Raw genomic sequence first — 16295 nt, forward strand, 5'->3', positions numbered from 1 at the left:
TTTACCATGGTATTTATCTGGTGACGAGTCTGTATTTGATTTTGTACCGCCAGGTGGTGCTGTGATTTGTGGTGGTCGCATTTCAAATGCCGAAGAAGACGTTCTAACTTGTGTGAGGGGGAGCAAAGGACTGACAATCTGTCGAATTCACTTCAGCGTATGTTGATAAACATTCAAATATGTGGAGGTTAAGTAGAGTCTGCCATAAAACACGTCGAGCTGGCTACAGCGTGGAGGACTTCAGGTTAAAGAGACGAGAACGCGAAAAAGGTAACGAGTTGGACATGTGTTGTGTTCGGCTACACGAATGTGCATTTTGGTGACATTTCTGTCATTGCCAACTGTTAAATGTTTCACGACGTGTTGCTCTTCTCTAACCGGGATCATTTAAACCGGATGTTATCCATCAATCATCCTCATGACGAGGTACTGTTGATCAAACTTGGTCTCATGTTGTCAGCATGTGAACGGCGCGATCATTTTTAGATTGAACTCAATATGAGGCATGAAACAACAGCCAGCTGTACAAAAAGGAGTAAAACAGCTGGATTGTGTATTCCAAAGTTTAGAGCCTGGCAAATTGAGTTTGAGTTTATTTGGAACATGCAAGCATACAACATGATACATCACAATTTCCAGTTTCTCTTTTCAACATGTTCGAAAAGGAGTAGGAAGAAGCAGAGCTTATTTAATCCCACCCCTTTTCTTTTACATAACAATTGCAAAACTTTTTGTTCACTTCCTGTTCACAATTTATTCACAATAAACTCCATAAGTAATCACAATAAAAATAAATAATAGTAAGAATTCGATAATAATTGGTGAAGTAAGTCATATTTCATATGATGAGATAAGTAAGATTACTTTAAGAATGAATGAATGGATGGATGAAATAAATTGAGAATGTTTGTCATGGTTCTTCTTCTTTGTACTTTGTAAACACTAAGTTTGAAGAGTTTCTTGAAGTGTATCATATTAGTACATTGTTTGATTGCTTTGCTTAATCCATTCCATCATTTAATTCCACATACTGAAGGTCTTAAGTGTTGTACGTGCAAACAAATGTTTTAAATTACGTTTTTCTCTAAGATTATATTTTTCTTTTTTTGAGAAGAATTGTTGTATATTCTTGGCTAGCAGGTTATAGTTTGCTTTGTGCATAATTTTAGCTGTTTGCAAATTCACTATGTCGTGGAATTTCAGTATTTGTGATTCAATAAATAAAGGGTTTGTATGTTCTCTATATCCAACATTATGTATTATTCTAACTGATCTTTTTTGTAACACCGTTAATGAATGAAGTGTACTTTTGTAATTATTTCCCCATATTTCTACACAGTAGCTCAGATATGTAACACTAGTGAGCAGTAGAGAATATGAAGGGATTTTTGGTCTAGAACATGTTTTGCTTTATTCATTATTGAAGTGTTTTTTGCAACTTTATGTTGTATATTTTTTACGTGAGATTTCCAGTTCAATTTATCATCAATCATTATACCTAGAAATTTGGTTTCATTTACTCTTTCAATTTATTTTCCGTCTATTTGTATTTGTGTTTGACTTTCTCTTCTACTGTTACCAAATAGCATTATTTTAGTTTTACTAAGATTCAACGATAGTCTGTTTTTGTCAAACCATCTTTTTAATTTGTTAATTTCTTCTGTTATTATTTGTATTATCTCCTGTGTGTTCTCTCCTGAACAAAACGCTGTTGTATCATCCGCAAATAATACTAACTTTAAATCTTTTGTAACTTTACAAATGTCATTTATATAGAGATTGAATAATTTAGGTCCTAGTATTGATCCCTGAGGTACACCACAGGATATATTTAGCGTTGTAGACGTGTGTTCGCCTAGCTTCAAGTATTGTTTCCTGTTCGTTAGCTAACTTCTTATCCAGTTTAAGACTAACCCTCTGATGCCTTATCGTTCTAGTTTGAGTTCACCTAATCGCCTGTAAACGTTATAGTGAATTTTAGCTTCTTGAAATTTTTACGTGAAAGCGGAATATGCTTTACTCTTCTAAGAATAGCAGCACACATGAGTTGGCACAACATTAATTACCCAAAGTCCCAGATTTAGCCCACGGAATACCACAAAGACAATTGCATGTATGTGTGTACAGTACAGGCCAAAAGTTTGGACACAACTTATTCAAAGTGTTTTCTTTATTTTCATGACTATATACATTGTAGATTGTCATTGAAGGCATTAAAACTATGAATGAACACATGTGGAGTTATGTACTTACCAAAAAAAGGTGAAGTAACTGAAAACATGTTTTATATTCTAGTTGCCATAGTGTGCAAAGCAGTAATCAGAGCAAAGGGTGGCTATTTTGAAGAAACTAGAATATAAAACATGCTTTCAGTTATTTCACTTTTTTTTTGTTAAGTACATAACTCCACATGTGTTCATTCATAGTTTTGATGCCTTCAGTGACAATCTACAATGTAAATAGTCATGAAAATAAAGAAAACGCATTGAATGAGAAGGTGTGTCCAAACTTTTGGCCTGTACTGTATGTATGTACGTAATACTTTGAATAGAGTAGGTTATGCATAGCATAGGTTAATAAGAATAGATTACAAATAGAAGAGAATAAATTGTGCAAATACATTGTAAGTGAAGTGAATTACATTTATATAGCGCTTTTTCTCTAGTGACTCAAAGCGCTTTACATTGTGAAACCCAATATCTAAGTTACATTTAAACCAGTGTGGGTGGCACTGGGAGCAGGTGGGTAAAGTGTCTTGCCCAAGGACACAACGGCAGTGACTAGGATGGCGGAAGCGGGGATCGAACCTGCAACCCTCAAGTTGCTGGCACGGCCACTCTACCAACCGAGCTATACTGTCCCTATACCGTAAAAACAATGACAGATTAAACAAACCAAATTAAAGCCGAGTTGCAGACATGTGCAAGTTAGGTGATTTACTGGTATGTTATAGTCACTTGTTCATTTATCCCCATGCTGCAGCTGCACTGTTGAAATGTTCAGACTTGGGCTGCAACAAACGACTATTTTAATAATCTTCTAGTCATCTATTTGGATTATGACGTATAAACCTATTTATTCAGTGGCTCTAACTTAGCCAACTGCTTTGAAATTCATCTCAATATATTTTTGGCATGTGTTAACTACTGACTGACAAAGTTGACTCAATCATTTCTAAATATTTATTTATACTGTAACTCTGCTGCATTAGGCTGCTGCAAAAAACCAAAAAAGACTATTAAACTTTGTCCAAGTCAAAAGCAAAGATAGGCCCAGTGCTGAGAGAAAAAAAATATACTTTTATTATTGAAAACATAGGACAGTAAAAATAGCAACAATAAAAAAAAAAACACTATCAAACGTCAAACAGAAAGAAGCATTTTGTGATGTTGTGTTTAAAAACTGCACACAGGTGTATTATTGATTAACTCCTGGCATATTAGAAATCTAATAGACACCATTAATTATTTAACATGTCTTTAACAAGATTAGGGTGAAGTGTTTCCACGCTTGACATGTTTTCACCCGCGATATTGTTGCGAGTGACTTGCTTCCGTCCAGAAAAACACAAGTAATGTCACCCGACGACTATTGTCGACAAATCGATTGGTCGGCGACACATTATATTGCTGGCTGCACCCCTAGTACGGACACAAAACTACTTCCTGGTTTTCCAGCACATCTGTTGTTTTGACAATTTGATAGCTTGAACGTTATTTGTCATTTCTTAAATTTTGTTAAGGTTTTTTTATGTGCTGCAGCTCTTCGTCAGGCTCGCAGAGACAAACAACTGGTGAGCAAGAGACTCCTGCTGAATGATGAAGAGGTGCAGCAAGAAGCCACCATGGACACTTCCTCTGAGGAAAAGGTGAGCTAGAATTTAAAAGAAGAAAATGTAACATCGTACTTACTGTATTTTCTGGACTACAGATACATAAGCCGCACCCACTACGTTTTTTGGGGGGGGGAAATTTCCCATATATTAGCTGCACCGGGCTACAATCCACATATATATATATATACGTTGTGAAATTAGTGTTTGACAAATAAATACTTTGTAAATGTTTATTTCCATACCTTAATTGTCTCCAAACTGTGCCTGTAACAAGGCAGTCAAACGGCTGATCAAACAAAACAGAAGTCATCGTCATAGACCCATTAGCTGTAGATGCTAGTTCTCCAATAAGCTAAACAGACTCAATAACTCCACGGTGACATTTTGGTGAATTTACTGAGGAATTTTTGAAACTGGAACAATACAAACAGAATGCCATTGTAAGGTAATAATACTAACACAGACACTCGCAAACATGTTAGCACATTAGCTAATGCTCACAATGCTTGCTTGTTTACATTATGTTAGCACGTAAAATATGCATGAAAACACTTCTACAGACATCACACATGGGGACGGTATAGTAAGTAAGAATTGTTTTAGTTATACTGTAAAACTTACAAACGTTGCTTGGAGTGATGGAAGAAGAATGCATACGAGCAAAAAACGCTATGGACGGCTAGAAGACGACAGCACTTCTACTTCCGGTTGAAAGCACTAAATGAAAGGGCACTGCAGCATCTGCAGTGAGCGAACTCGTCCACTAGATGGCGCCATAGCACAAACACCACATTTTCAGTGTTTGCTTGTTTTGTTTTTTAAAAGTTATTTCCATTATGGTGGCAGCACGTTGGTACAGGGGTTAGAGCGTGTGCCTCACAACACGAAGGTCTTGGGTTCAATCCCGGGCTCGGGATCTTTTTTGATTGATTGATTGAGACTTTTATTAGTAGGTTGCACAGTGAAGTACATATTCCGTACAATTGACCACTAAATGGTAACACCCGAATAAGTTTTTCAACTTGTTTAAGCCGGGGTCCACTTAAATTGATTCATGATACGGATATATACTATCATATATACTATCATCATAATACAGTCATCACACAAGATAATCACATTGAATTATTTACATTATTTACAATCAGGGGTGGAGAGGGGGGGGGGTGTAGGATATGAACAGCAAGTAGTGGACATAGAGAGAGAGAGAGAGAGAGAGAGAGAGAGAGAGAGAGAGAGATCAGAAGGCATAAGAAAAAGTATCTGCATTTGATTGTTTACATTTGATTATTAGCAATCCGGGGAGGGTGTTAGTTTAGGGTTGTAGCTGCCTGGAGGTGAACTTTTATTGCGGTTTTGAAGGAGGATAGAGATGCCTCTTTCTGTGTGGAGTTTGCATGTTCTCCCCGTGACTGCGTGGGTTCCCTCCGGGTACTCCCGCTTCCTCCCACCTCCAAAGACATGCACCTGGGGATAGGCCCCTCCCACCTCCAAAGACATGCACCTGGGGATAGGCCCCTCCCACCTCCAAAGACATGCACCTGGGGATAGGCCCCTCCCACCTCCAAAGACATGCACCTGGGGATAGGTTGATTGGCAACACTAAATGGGCCCTAGTGTGTGAATGTTGTCTGTCTATCTGTGTTGGCCCTGTGATGAGGTGGCGACTTGTCCAGGGTGTACCCCGCCTTCCGCCCAAATGCAGCTGAGATAGGCTCCAGCACCCCCCACGACCCAGAAAGGGACAAGCGGTAGAAAATGGATGGATGGATTTCCATTATGGCCGTCAGCAAAGAAAAATCTATAAATTAGCCATTTTATAAGCAGCAGGGTTCAAAGTGTCGGAAAAAAATAGGGGTTTGTAGTCCGTAATTTACGGTAGCTTATGTCTCGTGTGTGCAGGATATTGCCGGTTTGTTCAACCGACTTCAACACAGTGGTCCTGAGAGGGAAGCCGTCCTCAAAACTTTGAGTCTATTTCTCCGTGACTCGTCGACTCAACTCGCCTTCATCAAGTACGCCGCTGTCTTGTTATTATGATATGAAAGAAGGGGATGTTAAATATCTTCCTGTGCATTCTGTCTAGGCAAGAGAACAGCATCCACATGCTGGTTGGCCTCCTCACCGGCACCGACACTCGATGCCGCCTGCACTCTGTCCGCTGTCTCCACGAGCTGTCTCACTCCCCTCACCCTAGTGTGGCGTCGGCCTGTCTGCCCGCCACCCCTTACCTCCTCACCTATCTGTCTGGACAAAGCACCAGGTTCACCGTCAGTACCCGTCTCCTCCTCCAGCACCCTGCCATAGCATAGAAGCAATCATCTCCTTGTTTTGTGCGTCCACACAGGAGCTTTGTCTCTACACGCTCGGCAACTTGTGCCCGGACAGCGACCTTGTGAGGGACAAACTTCTGGCTCAGGGAATTATACCAGCGCTTGCCAACTGTATGGAGGTACGAGATTAAAAATAAACCCTGCATTAAAGAATGTAAAATGTACTTATGATGTGTGTTCAGAACCAGAAGCATAATTCGGTGGTAGTGGAAGCTGTGGGCTTCACTCTTTCTCAGCTTCTCCAAACCAAAGAAGCAGCAAGCAAAGTAATACCGTAAGCACCTTTTACTTTTCTTCCCCATTCATGCAATGCTTGTCCTCGTTAGGGCTGGAACCTATCCCAGTTGACTTTGGATGAGAGGCATTGACCTTCTGTCAAGCAATAGACTACGGTATACCGGTACTAGTATAGTATCGCGGTACTAATGAATCAAAAACGGTACTATACTCTGTTTGAAAAGTACCGGTCCGCCATTTTTTTTTTTTTTAACAGGCATGACTGCCCGTCGTCGTCATGTCGTGACATTGCTGGTTTTACGAGCATGTTCGGCAGCACTCAATCACGGAGTACTTACAAGCAGACACAGTGTGTAGGCAGAAAAGGGAGAACAGACGCATTTTGACCTAAAAACTAAAGACAAAGGTGAAGTTCTAACACTGACACGCCCTCAGGAAGAGGTGCTTTAAGACATGGCTATCTAGTTAACGGCTAATGTCCATACGCAATCAGCATTGTTTTAGCTTCTAAATCACTAATCGTCGCCTCTATGGCAACAAATAAAGTGAGTTTTTTACAAGTATCATTATCATTATAGCTGGAGGAGGAGGAATAGCTAAACATGCTTCACTACACACCGTAGGAGGATACAGTAGCTCACCGGCGTCACAATGTAAACAAATGCCATGGGTGGATCTACACCTCACATCCACTGTAATGATACCAAGTACAAGAGCGTATCTAGTCGATACTAAAATGATTACATCAATATTTTTTATCATCACAAAATCTTTTTTCTTTTTAAAAAAAAAAATCATATTGTGTTCATAAACTCGGGAAATTCGTCCCTGGACACATGAGAACTTTAATAATGACCAATGTATGATCCTGTATCTACTTGGTATCAGATCGATAAATAGTTAGGTGTGATTTTAAATTGCAAACCCCGCAACCAAATCTTTCATTGTTAGAATTTGGATTTTCTACTGCTGTTGCGTCACAATCTCTCTCACTGTTTTACAGGTGTGTTCTGGCCTCTAGTTTACCTACACAACTTTTAGCAGTTCTGACACCCGACCATCATTTTTCATTGGGCCCCGCCATCGAGTGTGCATGGTGCTTACACTACCTTACATGCAGGTAAGTGTTGTACAATCACTTCAATCCAATCTTCACTTGTAGTAATTGCTGCGCACACACTGAACAACATGACTCATACGTGTCTGCTTCTTTTACAAAGTTGTGAGGAAAACAAAGAGCTGTTGGCTTGTGGAGCACTGTTGCAGTGCAGTACCTTGATCGTGTCACTTGGCGGTGCTGCTGCTCAAGGAAACAAAGAGGATGGGCTCGAACTGGTGAGCTAATTCTATTGCGTATACCTACATATACTTTGCATAAGGGCTGCAGCCATCGAATATTTTAGGTGTCGAGTAATGGGATAAAACATATTTTTGCTTTGTCAAAGAGGAATTATGCACAAAGACAAAAAAAGATATTTCAATTCATGAAAGACCAAGTGGTTCCATTTTCAATCAATGTTATATTTGTAGCACTTTTCATACACAGGCAACACAAAGTGCTGTACACCACTTTAAAAGTGAAGAAAGGAACGCCCATGCATGGTGAACTCACAGCAACGTTGATACAACACTGGGGATTGACGCCACAATTGAGGCATCCAAACAGGAGGATATACCCAAGTAATATAACAAAGAAAAATGGTAAATATGTACATATAAATAATTAAAACATGCAATTGTAAGAATAATGGCACTAGAGTAACAATACTAGTTGATGAAATAGAAAATAATAGCTTAAAAATTGGAACATAAGAGTTCAAAAGCTCATGAAAAAGATGTTCTTTTTTAAAACTTTTTTTCCTTTTTTGTTTATAATGTCAGCAGTCTTCTCGGTCCTGAGGCTCCCTGAAAGTCTGTTGGATAATTTCTTGTAATCAAGTTACTCCAGGAATCATCTCACCCCTGCTTTGCAGTCATAGTGGCATTGGTGCATAAGTTAACTTCATTAGAATTCATGTATTATCTGTTCATTTGAAACCACCTTTTATTATTATTATTTTTATTTGATGGATTGACGTATTGGCCAAGTCCTACAATTGTATACATTTTTAATGTCTTTGGACACCGCATTTAATGCTTTTTAATGCCATTTAAGACCTTCATTTTCCCAAAATCCATGTAATGATATTTAATGCCCCACAGAAACCCTGATAATGGCTGAGAGAAAATCTGGTTGCAGGAAAACATGCAAATTTTCTCCGACTACAATTGAACATTCACCTACCGAAAATGCAAACTTTTGACCACAAACTTAGTCGCTGCTCGGTGACATTCGTCTAACATGATAGGAGGCGTTAGTTAGTACCTGTTGTATTCAGATGGCGTGCTTGATTGAGTGATTGATTGGTTGAAACTTGTATTAGTATATGTGACCCGTGCTGGCAAAATGAGTCGGAATACGCACAGGCTAATTTTGAGCTACAGGCAAATAAGTGAAAAAAATGTATCTTGGTTGAAATTGAGATTTTCACAAAAATGAGTCCATAAAGCCACAATCTAGCGATCCCAATCATCGAAATAGCAAGAAAACATCTTAAATCACCTTTATTTGAAGGTTTTGTACGAGGTATGTCTTCAGAAATGAGTCCTTTGTGTTAAAATTCCTTGAGAAAATGAAGTGTTTTCAACGCTCACTGGCGGCAATAAGGGGGAATCCCCCTTAGCCATATTTGCTATCATTGTGACGCCAAGTTTACCTACTTTCTAAAAATGAGCATGGAATTCCCGATGACGCCATTCTGAACCAATACAATGCGAGTTTTTAAACCTGTCCCGACGTAAACAAATCCGGCTTGTTGCTAAGCGGTCGCTGTGAGGCGTACCCTCATTGGTTGAATCCCCCCGCGCCGTGCATTGTGGTATCATGGCAGCGCCCTGATGAAAAACAACACAGTAATTCGAGCGGAATATTTGGTGAAAAAAGGTGATTTTCGAACATTTAATTATTATTTTTGTGGATAAGTTAGACTGTTTTACATTCCGTAATGGATTTGGAAGGTGGAGAGGGTACACAGGCGGTTGCAAGTGCGCTAAATTCACTGCAGTCGGCGAATCTTCTTAGTGCTGCTGGTCATGAATATTACGGACAGTTGACCAGCTGACAAACTGACCAGTGAACAAAAAAACTGTGACATAACAGTGTTGAAATTTTTGTACATAACCGTTTTCAATAGAGTTGAATATATATTTTTCCTTTAGACATGGGATTTGACTTTAATTGTACCAATTTTGGTGTTGCTACAAGGACTTTTAAGGTATGGTTGCTATGGAGTTTTGTTTTGGAACTTTCTGTTCTGGAACAGTAAACTTTAAGCTGGTTTTTCTCAAAACGGACCCTCAAACTTGTTAGACTTCAATCGGATGTAACTCGGTCATTTTCTGTCCGATTCCAACAAACCATATATCATTTTGAAGGTCTTTAGATGGAGAATGTGTAAATAACAATAACTCAGTTTTTAAAATTTCCTCATTGTGACTCATTTTGCCAGCACAGGTCACATATTGCACAGTACAGTACATATTCCGTACAATTGACCACTAAATGGTAACACCCGAAAAAGTTTTTCAACTTGTTTAAGTCGGGGTCCACGTTAATCAATTCATCTATTCAGCGTTACTGCAGCTGGGATTAGACATGAGCGGTTCAAAACCTGACTTTAATTTATAATTATTTCATGCTTTGTGTTCAAATGTGTCAGCATATTGCTCTTCTGTTCTCTTCTTGATAAAATAGAAGCCGTATTAAATATAAGAAGAAGTGCTGTTGCTATCTTTTCTTGTAAAATGTAGTCAACTTTAGAGCATTTGTAGCGCCCGCGCTCCACCATTTTGAGATCTGACGTCACTATTTATAAAAAAAATCAATAAAAAAAGTGAATACCGTGCACATGAAGGTCATTTTTGTGAATCCATTCAGTACGCCGAGTTCAGCCAGAAGCAGTTTGATGTGAATCTGGGCTGGCAGGTAAACAAACGTAGTAGAAGACCAAGGCAGACCGGGAGAATTAGTAATATGCACAATAAATGATAATGATAAATGGGTTGTACTTGTATAGCGCTTTTCTACCTTCAAGGTACTCAAAGCGCTTTGACAGTATTTCCACATTTACCCATTCACACACACATTCACACACTGATGGCGGGAGCAATGATATGGTTTGGAGGCTCTGCTGGCATACACTACAGTAATTACACTTTTGCTGACATACACTACAGTAATTACACTTTTTCTGACATACAGTACAGTAATTACACTTTTTCTGACATACAGTACAGTAATTACACTTCTGCTGACATACAGTACAGTAATTACACTTCTGCTGACATACACTACAGTAATTACACTTTTGCTGACATACACTACAGTAATTACACTTTTGCGGACATACACTACAGTAATTACACTTTTGCTGACATATAGTACAGTAAATACGCTTTTGCAGACATAGTTTTGGAAAGCGGCAAAAGGAACGCCGAAATATCCTCTACCCTAAAGCAACTCTGTCTATCAAAAATATGTGCGTGCAAACACAGCTATCTAACAGATTGGCACACATTTAGTTTATATACTTGTTAACTGTTCACTCAATTTAAAATTTAACAGATGGATGACACATTTGGAAAACTATGGAGATATGTTTTTTTAGTCTTTGTTTGAAATGGAAAGTGAAAAGGTGTGTTTTTCTAGTGTTTGTTTCCAATAGGAAAGCAAATGAATCAGAATCAGAATAGTTGTATTGCCATTGTTTGAGAACGGGTTCACAAACTAGGAATTTTTCTTGGTGCAATCGTGCGACATAAAACACATATAACACATATTTGGCAATAAAAAGAGCTGTAACTGAGCTATCAGATAGACTTAGAAGGAATTCAAGGAGCTGCTGTTAGGAGTTATTGTTCATTTGCCTGATGGCCGAGGGGAAAAAACTGTTCAGATAGACTCCAAATTGTCCATAAATGGTTGTTTGTATGTACGTGTGCTGTTTGCCTAGCGACTAGCACACAATGTACCTCTTGTCCTACAAGTCAGCAGCTGGGGTAGGCTCCAGCTCACCCTGATTAGCAGTAAAACAATGAAGTGACCAACCTGAGTTGGTCACTTGAGTATGCATATCTGATGCAACTAGAGTCGGAACATTCGGGCCTCGTTCATCCATGCAGACTGGACACTGGCCGAGAGTTAGTGGGCGGCCGAGGGTGGAGTCGGCTCTCTTGGTTGCTTTGTTGGGTCTGCTCCTGTCTCTGGCCATGCTCAGACGATGGCGTGGAACACCGCAGAGGCCACCACATTGTTTATTTTATTTGTATTTATTTATTTTTGTAGCTGTATGTAGAAATGGCTGGTTGCATCAGCTCTGCTCTTTTTAATGTCCTTTGTGTTCTTTGATGTTTTCCTCTTACACACATGCTTTTTGTGTGCTATGACTATGAGGTTTTTTCCCCTTGGCCTCAGTCTGGACTCCCTCTCCAGGGGCCCAGGCTTAGACAGAATTTTTTTACCTGTTTCTCACCTTTTTTGTAAGGGCCACCGGAAGTTGGCAGACCTGTCAGCGATCAATCAATCAATCAATCAATGTTTACTTATATAGCCCTAAATCACGAGTGTCTCAAAGGGCTGCACAAGCCACAACGACATCCTCGGCTCAGAGCCCACATCAGGGCAAGGAAAAACTCAACCCAATGGGACAATGAGAAACCTTGGAGAGGACCGCAGATGTGGGGACCACCGGTGCAATGGACATCGAGTGGATCTAGCACAATATTGTGAGAGTCCAGTCCATAGTGGATCTAACATAATATTGAGAGTCCAGTCCATAGTGGATCTAACATAATAGTGTGAGAGTCCAGTCCATAGTGGATCTAACATAATAGTGTGAGAGTCCAGTCCATAGTGGATCTAACATAATAGTGAGAGTCCAGTCCATAGTGGATCTAACATAATAGTGAGAGTCCAGTCCATAGTGGATCTAACATAATAGTGTGAGTCCAGTCCATAGTGGATCTAACACAATAGTGAGAGTCCAGTCCATAGTGGATCTAACAAAATAGTGAGAGTCCAGTCCATAGTGGGTCCAGCAGGAGACCATCCCGAGCGGAGACGGGTCAGCAGTGCAGAGACGTCCCCAACCGATACACAGGCGAGCGGTCCACCCTGGGTCCTGATTTTTGACAGCCAGCGCTTCATCCGTGCCCACCGAACCTGTGCCCCCCCTCCACGAGGGAGAGGGGGGCAGAGCAGAAAAGAAACGGCAGATCAACTGGTCTAAAAGGGGGGTCTATTTAAAGGCTAGAGTATACAAATGAGTTTTAAGATGGGACTTAAATGCTTCTACTGAGGTAGCAGCATTTAAGGGAGGGCATTCCAGAGTACTGGAGCCCCAATAGAAAACGCTCTTTTTTTGGGCTCTGGGAATCACTAATAAGCCGGAGTTCTTTGATCCTGTTCTGTCTCCCTGTAATGTTTGTCTGCTCTTGAATGGGATTGTGCTGAAAATCTTAATTTCCCCTTGGGGATTAATAAAGTATTTCTGATTCTGATTCTGATTGACACGGGTGGTCTTCCATCCTTTCCCTCTTTAGCTGGTCTGTCCTCTACTGAGGTGCATGGCCAACTTGCTGTCCTCCTGCACGCCAGACCAGCCAAGCGCCTGCCCGAGTGACGTGAAGCTCACGGCCGCTCTGTGCGCGCTGCTTCAGGCTTACGTGCAGACTCGACCCGCCTTGGCCAGGGAGACCGCATGGGTCCTCAACAACCTCACAGGTGGGGTCCAGGGGATTCCTTCTGCACATGCAAAATGAAGTCAAACGATCACTCTGATGGTATTGCAGTACTGTATTTCTGTGTATGTTGATATAATCAACACTTGGTCCTCTTTGATGTGATCCAGTTCAGTCCAGCTTTTTCTGCTCGGCTCTGCTGACTCTCAACTTGGTGCCGGGACTTCTCCAACTTCTGCCGTTCTCTCAGGGCATCAACACAATGGCCAGTGCCACACCTTTTTAGTTGTATTTATTTGTTTTAAGATGATGATTTGTCACACTCTTGTCCACCTCACTGTGCCCTCCAGATCCTGAGAGTTCTAGCAAATGTGGCCCACAACAAAAAGGAGTTCTGCGTCCAGCTGGCACACGCAGGGCTGCCGTCTTCCCTCTCGGCCACGCTCAAACTGGCCGATCATGAGGCGCTGAGCCTGAGTATGGACATCCTTTACATGCTGCTAGCTAGTAGTCCTCAAGTAAGTCACACACCTGCGCCATCTTAGAAGTAAGCCAGCAGTTCCCATGTTAGCATGCTAATGATTGTTGATAGCATTTTAGCCATTTTTTTTTCTTTTTAACTTGATAATCATGGATTTTGTTACTTGTCGCCATCTTAAAAAGTATGCTAGCTGTTCTCTTGTTAGCACGCCAATGTTGTTTGCTGGCATTTTAGCAAATGTTCGACCTTTTTTTTATCGTAATAATTATGGATTGTGTGACTTTCTGCCATTTTAGTGGTAAACAAGCTGTTTCATGTTAGCATGCTAATGTTTTTTGCTGGCATTTTAGCTCATTTTCTACCTTTTTTCACCTAATAATTATGGACTGTGTTACTTGCCGCCAAGTTAGAAGTATACAAGCTATTCCCTGTTCACATGCTAATGTTTTTGCTGACGTTTTAGATAATTTTGTTCCTTTTTTGACCTAATAATTATGGATTGTGTTACTTGCCGCCATTTTAGAAGTATACAAGCTGCTCCCTGTTAGCATGTTAATGTTAGCATGCTAATGTTTTTTGCTGGCTTTTTAGCTAATTTTCTACCTTTTTTCACCTAATAATTATGGATTGTGTTACTTGCCGCCATTTTAGAAGTATACAAGCTGCTCCCTGTTAGCATGTTAATGTTAGCATGCTAATGTTTTTTGCTGGCTTTTTAGCTAATTTTCTAACTTTTTTCACCTAATAATTATGGATTGTGTTACTTGCCGCCATTTTAGAAGTATACAAGCTGCTCCCTGTTAGCATGTTAATGTTAGCATGCTAATGTTTTTTGCTGGCTTTTTAGCTAATTTTCTACCTTTTTTCACCTAATAATTATGGATTGTGTTACTTGCCGCCATTTTAGAAGTATACAAGCTATTCCCTGTGAGCATGCTAATGTTTTTGCTGACGTTTTAGCTAATTTTGTACCTTTTTTGACCTAATAATTATGGATTGTGTTACTTGCCGCCATTTTAGAAGTACACAAGCTGCTCCTTGTTAGCATGCTAATGTTTTTTGCTGGCATTTTAGCTAATTTTCTACCTTTTTTCACCTAATAATTATGGCTTGTGTTACTTGCCGCCATTTTAGAAGAATACAAGCTGTTCCTTGTGAGCATGTTAATGTTAGCATGCTAATGTTTTTTTCTGGCATTTTAGCTAAATTTCTTCCCTTTCTAACCTAATAATTATGGATTGTGTTACTTGCCACCATTTTAGAAGTATACAAGCTGCTCCCTGTTATCATGTTAATGTTAGCATGCTGGTTGTAGCATCTTCCATCAGCGTCGTCTCCTCTTCTTCCTCAGGTGGTAGAGGACTTTGTCAGGCAGGGCGGCATTTCGCTTCTAGAAAGTTTTCAATACCACAGCAAAGAAGACTTGAGGAGAAGGGCAGCGTACCTCCTGGAGCGCCACCTGTTGTCTTCTTCTTCACACACGGTGAATATTTCGCTGTGTTGTTACATGTGCCTTGTAACCCCGAATTTAAGTAAGAATAATTTTGTGTTGCAGGACTCCATGCCTTCTTGGCCCAACCGCAAGTCCGAAAGATGTGTGCACTGACATTATGTACATATGACAATAGAATACTACGTTTTAACATATATGAAAGGGACAAGCGGTAGAAAATGGATGGATGGGATGGATTTTACTCTCTAACAAACTTGTACAAATGTATTAAACAGGAAATAGTGCCAGAAGTCATGAAACACATTGCGATCTGCAGTAAATGTTACATACACTGTATATTGTACCAATATTATAATCTTCCATTATCATTCAGCATTTTAATTAGGGCTGCGAATCTTTGGGTGTCCCACGATTTGATTCAATATCGATTCTTGGGGTCACGATTCGATTCAAAATGGATTTTTTTCAATTCAACACAATTCTCGTTTCAAAAACGATATTTTCCCGATTCAAAAGGATCCTCTATTGATGGAATACATAGATTTCAGCAGGATCCACCCCAGTCTGCTGACATGCAAGCAGAGTAGTAGATTTTTGTAAAAAGCTTTTATAATTGTAAAGGACAATGTTTTATCAACTGATTGCAATAATGTACATTTGTTTGAACTATTAAATGAACCAAAAATATGACTTATTTTATCTTTGTGAAAATATTGGACACAGTGTGTTGTCAAGCTTATGAGATGCGATGCAAGTGTAAGCCTCTGTCACACTATTGTTCTTTTTTTTTGTATAAATGTCTAATGATAATGTCAATGAGGGATTTTTAATCACTGCTATGTTGAAAAGTAAGAAAGGGCCACACTGGGTTAAAATAATTTGGCTGGGTTTTGTGAGGGTGCGTGCAAGAGAAGTATCTCGCACTTCTTTTTGGCCAAGTAAATTTGTACAACTTCATCAACAATATAATTTGCCTGAGTGGCCGGACAGGACAGATTTAAAAAATAAAAATAATGTTTTTTCCCCCCTTTTTTTGGGGACGTCTTGCGGGCCGGATTGTGGACGCTGGCAGATAGAATCCGGTCCGCGGGCCGTAGTTTGGGGACCCCAGTACTCAATAATTCTAAACTTGGACCTGGATGGTGTTCTCTCTCACGGAAGAAAGCTTTGCATATTACA

At 39.9% G+C, this 16295-nt stretch overlaps 1 protein-coding gene across 1 annotated transcript; it reads left to right on the forward strand.

Moving 5' to 3' along the window:
• Positions 1–41: 41 nt before the first annotated feature.
• Positions 42–15794, forward strand: tmco6 (transmembrane and coiled-coil domains 6). The gene is made up of 13 exons (XM_062045962.1): positions 42–270; positions 3762–3868; positions 5738–5850; positions 5922–6105; positions 6183–6287; positions 6351–6442; positions 7409–7525; positions 7626–7740; positions 13045–13225; positions 13353–13447; positions 13533–13700; positions 15015–15146; positions 15219–15794. The coding sequence occupies exons 1-13, from the start codon at positions 180–182 to the stop codon at positions 15267–15269; spliced, it is 1551 nt and encodes a 516-aa protein (XP_061901946.1). The 5' UTR covers positions 42–179; the 3' UTR covers positions 15270–15794.
• The last annotated feature ends 501 nt before the right edge of the window (positions 15795–16295 follow it).

This window comes from Entelurus aequoreus, linkage group LG04, assembly GCF_033978785.1.
Source record: "Entelurus aequoreus isolate RoL-2023_Sb linkage group LG04, RoL_Eaeq_v1.1, whole genome shotgun sequence".
Lineage (NCBI taxonomy): Eukaryota > Metazoa > Chordata > Actinopteri > Syngnathiformes > Syngnathidae > Entelurus > Entelurus aequoreus.

What these genes read in the sequence shown, in the direction of transcription:
- tmco6 (XM_062045962.1), top strand. Translation starts at nt 180, where the DNA reads ATGTGGAGGTTAAGTAGAGTCTGCCATAAAACACGTCGAGCTGGCTAC. An exon ending in GAGACGAGAACGCGAAAAAG is followed by an intron (nt 271 to 3,761) that starts GTAACGAGTTGG and finishes TATGTGCTGCAG; the next exon opens with CTCTTCGTCAGGCTCGCAGA. An exon ending in ACTCAACTCGCCTTCATCAA is followed by an intron (nt 5,851 to 5,921) that starts GTACGCCGCTGT and finishes CATTCTGTCTAG; the next exon opens with GCAAGAGAACAGCATCCACA.